Source organism: Cuculus canorus, chromosome 3 (assembly GCF_017976375.1).
Source record: "Cuculus canorus isolate bCucCan1 chromosome 3, bCucCan1.pri, whole genome shotgun sequence".
Lineage (NCBI taxonomy): Eukaryota > Metazoa > Chordata > Aves > Cuculiformes > Cuculidae > Cuculus > Cuculus canorus.
This window is the reverse complement of record NC_071403.1, coordinates 67,250,619-67,263,210: the sequence shown is the minus strand read 5'-3', so window position 1 is coordinate 67,263,210 and position 12,592 is coordinate 67,250,619. Positions and strand designations below refer to the sequence as shown.

At 57.6% G+C, this 12,592-nt stretch overlaps 1 protein-coding gene across 9 annotated transcripts in view; it reads right to left on the bottom strand.

Annotated features, from left to right (window-relative positions):
* Positions 1–3,376: 3,376 nt before the first annotated feature.
* DNMT3A (DNA methyltransferase 3 alpha) overlaps positions 3,377–12,592 on the bottom strand; it is a 44,496-nt gene continuing 35,280 nt past the window's right edge. For 8 of the 9 annotated variants that reach the window (XM_054061659.1, XM_054061665.1, XM_054061664.1 and 5 more), the window contains 9 exons: positions 11,927–12,110; positions 11,321–11,405; positions 10,343–10,488; positions 9,862–9,952; positions 9,613–9,761; positions 9,442–9,527; positions 8,450–8,519; positions 8,085–8,203; positions 3,377–7,975 (listed from right to left, as the gene is read on the bottom strand). In XM_054061659.1, the coding sequence (XP_053917634.1) occupies positions 7,834–7,975; positions 8,085–8,203; positions 8,450–8,519; positions 9,442–9,527; positions 9,613–9,761; positions 9,862–9,952; positions 10,343–10,488; positions 11,321–11,405; positions 11,927–12,110 (1,072 nt within the window). In that variant the 3' untranslated portion in view covers positions 3,377–7,833. The remainder of the gene's footprint in view (positions 7,976–8,084; positions 8,204–8,449; positions 8,520–9,441; positions 9,528–9,612; positions 9,762–9,861; positions 9,953–10,342; positions 10,489–11,320; positions 11,406–11,926; positions 12,111–12,592) is intronic. The other variant, XM_054061667.1, reaches the window with a different exon arrangement.

Here is a 12,592-nt window from a genome sequence, read left to right as displayed (position 1 = left end):
GCGCGCGGGGTCGGCCCCGAGTGACCTCGGCCCCCCATCCCATCCCCATCCCCATCCATGTCCCCATTCCCATCTCCATCTCCATCCCCTGCCGTATGCATACCCCTATTCCCATCTCCATCCCCTGACCCATCCATATCCCCACCCACCTTTCAATCTCATCCACTTCCCCATCCCTACTCCTACTCCCATTCCCATCTCCATCCCTTGCCCCCTCCATATCCCTTCTCCCACTTCCATCCCCTGCCCCATCCCTACCCCCCCTCCCACTCCCATCTCCAACCTCTGCCCCATCCATACCCCCGTTCCCATCTCCTTTCCCTGCCTCATCTGTATCTCTATCCCCTACCCCATCCGCATTTCCTGTAGCCCAGGACACAGTTTGGCCTTCTGGTCTGCAAGCGCCCACTGCATGTTCACATTGAGCTTCTCATCCCCCAGCACCCTAAGTCCTTCTCCTCAGGTTTTCTCCCAATCCATTCTCCACCCAGGCTGGATTTGTGCTTACAATTGCCCCGACCTGGCTGCAGGACCTTGCCCTTGGCCTTGTTGGACTTTGTGAGGTTCCCACAGCCCCACCTCTCCAGCCTGTCCAAGTCCCTCTGGATGCCATCCCTGCCCTCCAGCACGTCGACCATGCCACACAGCTCGGAGTCATTTGCAGACTTGCTGAAGGTGCTCTCAATCCCACTGTCCATGTAATTGATGAAGATATTAAACAGTGCTGCTCCCAGTATGGACCCAAGAGGGACACCACTCGTCACCAATCCCCATTTGGACATAAAGTCATTGACCACAATTCTTTGGATGTGGTAATCCAGATAATTCTTTATCTACTGAATAGTCCACCCATCAAATCTATGTGTGTCTCATTCAGAGAAAGGATGTTGTGAGGGACCATGTCAAAGCCCTTACAGAAATCCAGATAGATTACATCCATAGCTCTTCCTTTGTCCACTGGTGTGGTCACTTGATCACAGAAGATCACTATATTGGTCTGACAGGACTTGCTCTTGGTGAAGCCATGCTGCCTGTCTCCAATCATCTTCCTGTCCTCCAAATGCTTTAGCAGAGCTTCCAGGAGGATCTATTCCCTGATTTGCACTGGCACAGCAGTGATGCTGACAGGTTGGTAGTTCCCAGGCTCCTCCTGTCCACCTTTTATAAAAATGGGTGCAATGTTTCCCCATTTCCAGTCACCAGGGACTTCACCCAACTACCAGGACTTTTCAGATCTCATGTGGAGCAGCCTGGCAACCACATCTGCCAGTTCCCTCAGAACTCTGGGATGCAGACGATCAGGTGCCGTAGATTTATGCATGTTGAGGTTCCTCAGGTCATCTCAGTCCTGATCTCTCTCACAGTGGCAGAGACTTTGCTCCACTGCCAGAGTCCATACACTCGAGGGGGTCACCCCCATTCCTACACAACTGGACAGTATCCCTGTCCTCTTTCGAGGAAAATGGCTTCCACTGCCTGTGTATGCCCTTTGGGTTAACCAGTGGTGCCAGTCTCCTACCTCCGTCCTGATTCCTTTCGTCTGGGAATTGACAGCTCTCTTGCTCCATAGAAAGCATACTTAAAGAACCACTAGGGTGTGGTTTTTCCACCCACCAGGGATGTCCCCCGTGTCCCCATCACCTTTTGGAGATGATGATGAGGAGCTCACAAGGACATTGGCAGCCCCTGGACACTCTTGGGTTAGGGTGTCTCCAGAGACCCCCAGCTGGGTCCTCCTTTTCAGGTGGGTTATTGCCCCATCTCCAGGCATTCATCTCCTGTCCCTGCCCTCCTCAGCCCCAGCCCAGGCCTTGGGCAGCCCCTGACTGTGAGAGGTTGGGGCTGTGTTCAGCCCTTGAGTCCCTCGCCCCCCTCAGCCCCTCTCCTGGGTCTCACATGCAAGACCGCATCATTTTGGCATCCAGAATTGGGACTGAGGGGTCTCCGGTAGTTTCACCACCCACCCAGCTCTGCACACCTGGAGGGGAAACTGAGGCAAGAGCAGTGCAGGGATCCTGCCTGCAGCTGTGGAACAAAAACATGGGGTCTGGCAACCCCACACCCTGGTGCTGTCTCAGGGTCTGGGCTCAGCTCACAGTCCCGACACCTGGAAGTGGGACCCTACTGCCCACTGGGACCTCACCATCATTTGGACCCCACCACCTGTGCTGGAATCCCATCACCCACTGGGATCCCATCATCACTAGGACCCACCACCTGCTAGGACCCTACTACCACTGGGACCCCAGCACTCACCAGAGCCCTTCCATTGCTTGGACCCCATCAACCACTGGGAACCCCAATGTCTGCTGGGATCCCACCACCTCCAGGGACCCCATCATCACTGGGACTCCAGTGCCCACCAGGACTGCACCAACCACTGGGACCCGATCTTCACTGGGGCTCTGACATCCCCAGGACCCCATCGCCTGCAGGGACTGCAGTGGGACCCCAGCACACACTGGGACTCCATTACCACAGGAATCCCAGTGCCCACCAGGAGCCCACCACCAATGGAGATCCCACAATCATCAGGACCCCACCACCCATGGGAACCCTGCTGTCCCCAGGACCCTACCATCTACTGGGACCCCACCATCACCAGGACCCAGCACCACTGGGACCTCATCATAGCTTGGACCCCATTGTCCTCAGGATGCCACCACCCATGGGTTTCCAAAATCACCAGGAGCCCACTACTCACTGGGACCCCATCATCACTGGGACCCCACTGGGATCCCATCATGTCTGGGACCCTGCTGTAGGACCCTAATACCCCCTGGGATCCCACCATCACCAAGACCCCACCACCCACTGGGACCCCATCCTCACCAAGACCTCATCACCCACTGGGACCCCATCATTGCTGGGATCCTGCTGTAGGACACTGCCACCTGCTGGGACCCCACCATCACCAAGATCCCAGCACCCACTGAGACCCCATCATCCACTGAGACCCTATCATCACTGGGACTGCCCTGTAGGACCCATCACCCACTGGGTCCCCATCTTTGCTGGGACCCTGCTGTAGGACCCCACCACCTACTGGGACCCCCATCACTTGGACCCCATGATGTCACCACCTATGGGGTCCCCACAATCACCAGGACCCCACTGCCCACTTGAACCCCCCTGTGGGACCCCACCACCCATGGCCACACCCCCCCCTCCCCAGCTCGTAACACCCAACACAGCAGACAGGTTTTTTTTTTCTTTTTTTTTTTCCTCTTTTTTTTTCCTTATTTTTTCTTTTTTTTTTGCACAAAAACAGTACATTTATTCAAGTGTTCTCCAGCACAAGTACATTAGAAAGGAGCTTGTCTGTATTTATACTTTTCTGGGCACCAAAGGAAAACAGAAAAAAACAAAAAAAAAAAGAAAAAAGAGGAGGATGGGATGGAAGCGGAACGGACAGACTTTCTACATCGGCTGCACGCATTGACCTTTAATTAGTTCAGAACAGCTATGTCACGAGCAATACTTACACAGATACAACAGTGCCGGGCGAGCCCCGCGGGCCAGAACCATACGGTGAAATGCACAGTATTCAGCGGCAATAAATAGAGAAGCGACCCTAAAAAATAAACCAAACCGACAGGGAGAAGAAGAAAAAAAAAAACAAAAACAAAAACAAAAAAACCAACCAGAAGGAACGAACCGAGAGAGTAAAATCAAAAAGAGGGGGAAAGAAGGGAGGGAAGAGCAGCCGGGGAGGCCGGGAATGTTGGCGGGCGCGGGTTTGAGCCAAATCATAGGAGAGGAGGGAGGGCACTGAACTCTACGTGGTTATTCCTTGGGATGAGTACATGATTCCCCACAAATAGTTAAGCGTCAGCTACTTCAATGCCTAGGCTAAAACACATGAAATCTCTCCTTTTAGTTTTCAAGTACAAAGTTAAAATGCCTTTTTTTTTTTGTCATTTTTCCATCTTTTTTTTTTTGTTTTTCATAATAATATATAAGAGTAAAATAATAGTGCTCTGTGAAACTCCACTACGAGAAAACAAAACAAACAGTCATTGTCCAGACAGCAGACTTAATTTAACAATATATATTTTTAATAAAATGTTTTAGCACCGTGTTTTGTCACCTACTCCCTCGGCGGATCTTAAGGAATTTAGGCTATTTTTGTTGTTGTCGTCGTTTTTTTTACTGGTTCGTCTCGGGCTGTGCAACAAAATTTGCCTGGTTTTGCGTTTTAAAAAAAGATGTGAGTCGGGTACGTTAAAAAACTGAATCCCTTTCCCCACCGTCCCCACCAGCACCGGCAGCTGCAGCATGGCTGCCACCAGGCCTTTCCAGTTGGGCCACAACGGGAATCTGCTTCCCGCTTGGCACCGGCTCCAGTACCGGCACAGGCGTCCCGGCTGCAGGAGCCCGGAGCAGGTACAGGAGCAGCAGCGATGCCACACTGGGCTGGCAGCCGTGCGGCAGAGCCAGGGGACGAGGGGGATCCCAGGGAAGCGCTGCGGGGCTGTGCTGGGCTGATGCGCCACGGCAGAGCCCACCGGGATCCCAGACCCAGCTGCAGGGCTAAGCTGGGATCCCCAAACCCAGCTGCGCTGAGATCCCCAAACCTGGTTGCAGGGTTGCACTGGGATCCCCAAACTCAGCTGCAGGGCTGTGCCAGCCTGGTGCGGCATGGCAGAGCCTGCCAGGATCTCCAAACCCAGCTGCAGGGTCATGCCAGGATCCCAAATGCAGCTGCAAGGCAGTACCAGGCCAGTGTGGCATGGCAGAGCCTGCCGGGACCCTCAAAACCCTGCTGCAGGGCTGTGCCAGGCTGGTGCAGCGTGGCAGAACCCGCTGGGATCCCCAAACCCTGCTGCAGGGCCAGGGAGGATTTGGACCTAGAGCTGCAGGGCTGTGCAGGATTTGCACCTGGAGCTGCCAAGCCCAGCACAATTCAGATCTGGCACCGCAGGGTCATGCAGGATTTGCACCCAGCGCTGCAGGGCTGTGTGGAGTTTGCAAATGACGCTGCAGGACTGCGCAGCACTAGCACCCAGAACTGCAGGACTGCGCAGCACTAGCACCCAGAGCTGCAGGGCTGTGTAGCACTTGGTGCACCCAGTGCTGCAGGCCATGCAGGACCAGCACCCAGCACTGCAGGCCACAGAGGATCAGCACCCAGCGCTGCAGGACCAGCACCCAGCAATGCAGGGTCATACAGCACTTGCACCCAGTGCTGCAGACCATGCAGGACCCGCATCCAGCACGGCAAAGCCACACAAGACTTGCACCTGGTGCTGCAGCACCATGCAGGGCACATGCATGCAGTGCTGCAAGGCTGCGCAAACCTTGCCAGCTGCACTCGCACTGGTACTGTGGAGCCATGCAGGACCTGCAGGCAGTGCCGCAGGGTGGTGCAGAATCCACAGCAGCCGGTGTGGCAGAGCCATGCAGCACCAGCAAGCAGTGCTGCAGGGCTGTGCAAGAACCGCATGCTTTGCTGCAGGGCCCTGCAGGACCCACATGCAATGCTGCAGGGCCATGGAGGATTTGCACCCGGTGCAGCAGCCCCACACCAGACTCGCCCCGGTGCTGCCGAGGTGTGTGGGACCCGGCCCCGGGGCCAAGCCGGAACCCACAGCCACAGCTCAGCACTCAGGGGTCCACATCCTGCTCTGCCTCCTTTCCCACTCAGCAAAACTGGGCACCGCGGTGCCCCCACCACCGCTGCCCCATGCTGGCTCAGTTCCCCACGCCGCCTGCACCAACAGAGGGGCCTCTGAACACCACTCGTAGCACCAGGCACGGTGAGGAGGTGAGGGGGCCCAGGGCCCCCACCCACCCCTCGCTGCCATCGGTCCCAGCACCTCTCAGCACCCTGGGGCCACCGGCACAGCTCGCTGCCAAATAGCCAGCACCCCGCACCGAGCGGCCAGCGGCCCCTTGCTTAGACGCAGACCCCCCAGCACCTTTCACAGTTAGAGAAGAGATGGCAACGGGGCTGCCCCCGCACCGTAGCACCACTCCCTGCCCCTGCCAGAGCCCCTCTGCTCCAGCACCAGGCACAGGATCCGGCCACCCTGGTGGGCACCTGTGCCAAGCCGGCTGGCACCGACTTCCCATGGCACCCACAGCTGCCAGACAAGTAGCACCATCCACAGCAATGCCAGCACCTGCCCGCATCCTGCCTGCACCACGGCTCCCCTCTGCACCGCCAACGCAGCCCCTAGACCCCTACAGCCAGGGCTGTCTGCCCTTTGCACCAACACTGCTGCTCCCGCGGCATCACTGTGCACCTTACAGGCACAGTGTCCCGGCACGGGGGACACTTGCTCTGAAACAACACCAGAACAACAGTGTGATGCTCTGAGCTGCCTGGTGCACAAGGCCGCAGGCAGTACCGGGGTCCCATCCCGGTTCACCAGGGCATCGCTCTCCTACCAACAAACCCGGCCCCGCAGATGTAGCACCAGGGTCCAGGAACCCGCAGCCATCCCTATCCCATGCCAGAAGCATCCCAGCCACGCTCCGTCCTGCGCTCAGCTCCTTACCCGAGCTCCTGCCGGCTCAGCACCACCACAGCTTTTGGCAAGAGCCTGATTCACAGCACCCGTGCCCCATGCCGTCCTGGGAGCACCACGCGGCTGCTACCGGACCGGGGAAGCGGGGGACACCAACCAGCACCGGCGACGCCGGGAACGCCACGTACACAGAAGAGCACCAGTACGTTTGTGCGCGTCGCAGGGCAGGAGGACAGGCAGCGCGGGCAGGAATCGGGCAAGGGCGGTCACCATCACCGCCGAGGGAGGCGCACTTTCCTTTTTTGTTTTGTTTAGGACAGAAAAAAAGGTTATTGCATGGACTCGGGATGGAGACGCTTCCCGCCCGGCCGCTGCCCCGGCCCAACTCCCGCGCCGCTCGCTCGGAAAAAGGCCCGGCACGTAAGGCAACATGGAAGCTGATGTCTCGACTCACCCCGCTGTTTAAAAGCACCATTATGAATTCAGGTTGTACAGTAGTAACAGTACCTTTTATATATATATATATCTATATCTCATATCTATCATATATATATAAACTGTAAACACGAGGTAACAGCGGCTTCTGAATTTGCTTTCTTCAAGGTTTCCTGTGTGGTAGGCACCCAAAATACTGTAGAAAAGGTGTGTGTTGTGGTGTGTGTGTTCTCGGCTTCCCTGCCAGTTATGTTGGCTCCATAATCACCAGTGAAACGGTGCTGGTGGAATAAAAAGAGTGAGGCTCAGTCGCTGGGCGTTGCGGAGCCGGCCGAGCATCTCCCTGCCGCTTCGCGCTCCCCCCTCCCCAAGCTCGCTGGGGCCGGCAGCCGGGCGAGCTGCGAGCTCGGTGGCGCAGACGGAGCGGGTTTAAGTTTGATATCCTTCGCCTCCCGCCTCTCTCCCGGCTAGGGTTTCCCACTGCAGTTTCCCCTCCTCCGAGAGCAGAGCTGGCGACTGGCGTCACATCTCGCCCGCTCGCTCTGAGAAGCAGGAACCAAACCAACAGAAAAACCCAGCCAGAAAAGAGCGGAAAATTAAAAGGTTACTCCCCCCCTCAAATTGGTTTTGGGTTTTTTTTTGTTTGCTTTTTTTTTGTTTGTTTCATTTAGGTTTTGTTGGGTTTTTTTGTGTGGTTTTTTTTTTTTTTTGTTTTCAATAGGCTAAAAGCTGAACATTGGAAATTCAGGAGAGGACACCGAACCCTTTTGCTCGGGGAGACGTGTGCCGGGTTCCCGTCAGGCTGTGAAATCCTGTCTCTCTTCTGGGTGCTGACTCTTCTCTCATTCCATGTTTTCACTTCTCTTGGCGTGGATGGGTTTGTTTCTGACTCACTCCGTGTCACTAGTTCCTGTCTTGTCTCTCTTTAAACGCAGGCAAAGTATTCCTTCAGGGGAGCAAAGAGGTGGCGGATCACCGGCACGCTCCAGGATCTGCCGAGCAGTCTCTGCCGGGCCAGGCGGCTCATGTTGGACACGTCTGTGTAATGCACCGGGAAGCCAAAGACCCTGTGGGGACATCAGGAGGGGACATGGAGCAGGATCAGTGGGATGCCAGCCCTGAGGGACCTCCCACCCTTGCGCAGCCCTGTGGCGAGCCCTCAGCCGGCTGTGCTACCTCTCCATCTCCGTGCACCACAGGATATCCTCCTTCTCGTTCATGAAGACAGGGAAATGCTGGTCCTTGCCTTGCTTGATGGAGTTGGAGCGAGTGGTGATGGTTCGCACTTTGCTGAACTGCAAGAGGCACAGGTGCATTATGCAGGGAGAAGCAGGATGGAGCCCAGTGGTGCACCAATTCCAGTGCCAAATCCCAGATTCCCACCCCAGGGCGCCAATGCCACTGTCGCGTCCCTCTGCCACCCTCATGGGATCCCATCCCTGCAGCCCAACGAGCCAGCCTGGGACCACCAAGGACAGCCAGGGACATCCAGGAACCCCACCACCCCCTCGGCCACACCGTCCCCGTGTGCTGGGGCTGACCTTTGCTATCCTGCCGTGCTCCAGGCACTCCTGCAGCTCCAGCTTATCATTGACTGTGGACGCCAGTGGCCTGGAGGAGAAATGGGGAGGTCATGGGGTGGCAACACCATGTCCCCACGCTGGCACTGGCGTGGGCACAGGTCAAATCTCTGGGATTTGGGGGAGTGCTGGGTGGCCATGGCTGGTTTGGGGAGGCCATGGCTGGTTTGGAGAGGCCATGGCAGGCGAGAAGCCTATCCATGGGATCATGCCTATGGCCAGCAGCCCTGTGCCATCGCAGCCCTAGAGGGTAGCTTCATGCTATTCCACAGGCATGGACAAGACCCCTTCTCTCTAGGGGCCACCACTCCAGGCTTTTCATAGAACCATGGAATGGTTTGGGATGGAAGGGACCTCAAAGCCCATCCAGTTCCAACTCCCTGCCATGGGCAGGGACACCTCCCACTGGATGAGGTTGCTCAAAGTCCCATCCAACGGGGCCTTCAACACCTCCAGGGGCCAGGTATCCACCACTTCTCTGGGCAGCCTGGGCCAGGGCCTCCCCACTTTCATAGGAAGTTATTTCTTCCTCAGATCTCATCTCAATCTCTCCTTTCAGCTGAAAATCATTCCCCCTCATCCTATCCCTGCACACTCTGATCAAGAGCCCCTCCCCAGCTTTCCTGGAGCCCCTTTCAGTACTGGAGGCTGCTCTCAGGTCTCCCTGCAGCCTTCTCTTTTCCTGGCTGAACAACCTCAACCCTCTCAGCCTGTCCTTGGATGGGAGGTGGTCCAGCTGAGTTGTGTAGTCACCCAGCATCCCTTTGGGAGCCCTCTTGACTCTTGCATTGATAGCGCAGGGGACCCCCAGAGCCACGTCCAGGCTGCAGAAGGACCCAGGGCTCTGTTCCTTGCTGCAGTGTCCAGCAGCACCCACCCTCCGGGTGCCAGAGCGGCAGCCGCTGGCTGCCTCAGCACTGCAGCAGGCACAGCTCCAGAGCACTCTAACCAACCTGTTCATCCCGGGAAGGTTACCCCAGAAGTACCGTGCCCTGTGCGCTGCAGACACTTCTTTGGCATCAATCATGACAGGGTTGGACTGCGAGAAAGGCGAGAGGCAGGGAGTCAGTGGGGCTCAGCAGCTCACTGTGGTGTCCAGAGAGTGGGAACCTGCCAGCACTCACCTCCAGGAAGCGGGAGATGTCCCTCTTGTCACTCACCCCCATGGCCACCACATTCTCAAAGAGCCAGAAGAAGGGCCGGTCGTCGCCCTCCTTGGGCCGGGCTTCATGGAGCAGGCGGTAGAACTCGAAGAAGAGCCGCCCAGTGCCCTCTGGGTGGGAGAGAGTGAGAGAGGTCGGTGTCAGCAGCACAGGGCTGGCAGAGGGACCCGGCAGCAGGGACCAGCCCCAGCCTGGCAGCAAGTCACCTACCATAGAGCCCCTTCCTGGCCGGATTGACGATGGAGAGGTCATTGCAAGGGCTCCCCCCAATCACCAGGTCAAAGGGGCCCCATTCCTGTATCTGTAACAGGGAGAACCCATAGTAAGCCAGGCGCCGGATGCTGCTCGGGAAGGATGCTGCTACTGGCTTGGGAGATGCCTGGATGCTCAAGGGACACTCAGACACATGGGGGACATCTGGACACTCAGGGGACGTCTGGACACTTTGAGAGGCACCTGAACACTTCAGGGGATGCCAAGGCACCCCAGACACTTGGGGGATGCCCAGACACGCAGGAGGCAGACAGCATCCGAGCTCCCCAGTGCAATGGGAAGGCCATGCTGATGAATCTCAGCACATGGGGAGATGAAGAGAAGAGATGGGACCCATAGTGGGGATGCAGGGCCAAGAACTTTGGGGGACTGCCTGCGGGGTGCAGAGAGTGATGGGGGGCCAGCCAGCTGGACGTACGTGTTTCTGGGTGACATTGCGGACGTCCCCGACGTACATGATCTTGCCCTGGTGCCTCACCATGCCCACAGTAATGGAGTCCTCACACACCTCGGAGGCGATGTAGCGATCCACCTGAATGCCCAGGTCCTTCAGCACCAGCAGGCCTGCGGAAAGCAGGGATGAAGTGGGAGGCGAGCGGATGATGAGGTCCTGGTCCTGACCTATCCCACCCTGGTAGCACCAGCATCCCTGGACCATGGCTATCCCATCCAAACCCAGCAGCACCAGCATCCCTATGCCACGAAGCCCCCTGTCCCACCACAGCAGCACCAGTATCCACATGCCATGGTCCCAGCTCATCCCACCCTGGCAGCATCAGTATCCCTGTGCCACGACACCCGTGACCCATCCCAGTAGTACCACTATCCCTGTGCCATGGTCCCAACCCATCCCAATGAATTCCCCCCTGGCAACACCAGCACCCCTGTGCTACAATCCCCCCTCACCCATCCCAGCATCACTAGTATCCATCCCAGCGTCACCAGTATCCACCCCAGCACCACCAGTATGTATGTGCCATGGTTCCAACCCATCCCACCCTGGCAGCAGCAGCACCCCCAGACCATGGTCTCCCCATCTTGACCCATCCCACCCTGGTAGCACCAGCATACCCGGACCACACTGTCATCCTGTCCTAACCCATTCCAGGCTGGAAGCACCAGCATCCGTGTGCCAAGGTCCCTTCCACCCCACCACGGCAGCACCAACATCACCCCACCACCAAGGACCCCCCAGGATTTGGGGGGGCTGCCCATGGAAATACCCAGCTGGGAGTCTCGCACTGGGCACAGCCCTGTGCACCCACTGCTGACACCACAAGGGGTGTGGAAACCCCCAGCCTCGATGCCAGACGGTTGTGGGGTGCAGGCAGGATCTACCCAGGGTGCCCCAGAGAGGGTTCCCTGTGGGAGCTGCTGGGCTGGGACCCCCACCCACCTGTGGCAATGCCGTCAAAGAGTGAGAGCACACGGATGGGCTTCCTCTTCTCGGCCGGCACCGGTGGGTAAACCTTCGGCGGGTCCTGGAAGGCAGAGGTGAGTGTTAGGAGGGTAGGACAAGTCTTCTGGAGCACAAAGTCTTATGGGGGTGGCTGAGGGACCTGGGGCTGTTAATCTGGAGAAGAGGAGGCTGAGAGGAGACCTCATAACTCTCTGCAGCTCCTGGAAAGGAGGTTATGGTAAGGTGGGTGCTGGTCTCTTCAACCAAGTAACAAGAGATAGGAGGAGAGGAAATGGCCTCAAGTTACACCAGGGGAGGTTCAGATTGGATATTAGGAACAATTTCTTTCTAGAGAAGGAGTGGTGAAGCCCTGGCAGAGGCTGCCCAGGGCAGTGGTGGAGTCCCCATCCCTGGAGGGGTTCAGAAACCATGTGGCCATGGCACCTAGGGACATGGTTTGGACAGCACGGTGGGGTTGGGCTTATGGTTGGACTGGATGACCTCAGAGGTCTTTTCCAGACTCAGTAACTCCATCATTGCGCGAGGGCAGGGAGCAGGGCGCGGGGGGGGGGGGGGGGGGGGGGGGGGGCAGAGGGCACTCACAAACTCCTGGTCGTGGTTGTTGGCAAAGAACATCTGGAGGCGTGAGGGCCAGTCCTCCCGCCGCCGGAGCAGCCCGTAGACACCCTTGTGGCCACACATGTAGCAGTTCCAGGGGTCCTCCTTGATGGCTGCCTGGGCCGCCCCAGGGCCCACCAGCAGGTCCACGCACTCCACGCAGAAGCACCTGGGAGAGGTGGGAGCTGGGGTCGGGGCTGGGTCTGGTGGCCCCAGCAGCATCCAGGCTATAGGATGCTGGGGAGCAAGCACGGTGTGATGTGGGGGGACAGCATTCCTGGTGTTGTAGCCAAGGCTAAGGCCAGGCTGGGGCTGTTCCCCTCACAGGATGTTGTTGGGGGGACACTGGGACCAGGAGCCCCACGCCAGGATCTGCCACACTCCCAAACCTCCATCAGCTCTACACAAAGACCTGCAGCTGGGATCACCAAAACCTCCCAGCCCCACAGCAGGACTGTAGCATTACCAAATTGTCCTAGGCCCAAACCAGGACCATGGCATCACCGAAATCTCCCAGCATCACCAAAACTTCCCAGCCCTGCGTCAGGACTAAAGCATCACCAAAACCCCATACCGGGACTGTGCCACCACAGCCTTCCAGTCCCTTGCCAGGACCAGGACACCACCAAAATCTCCACCGCCCTATTCCAA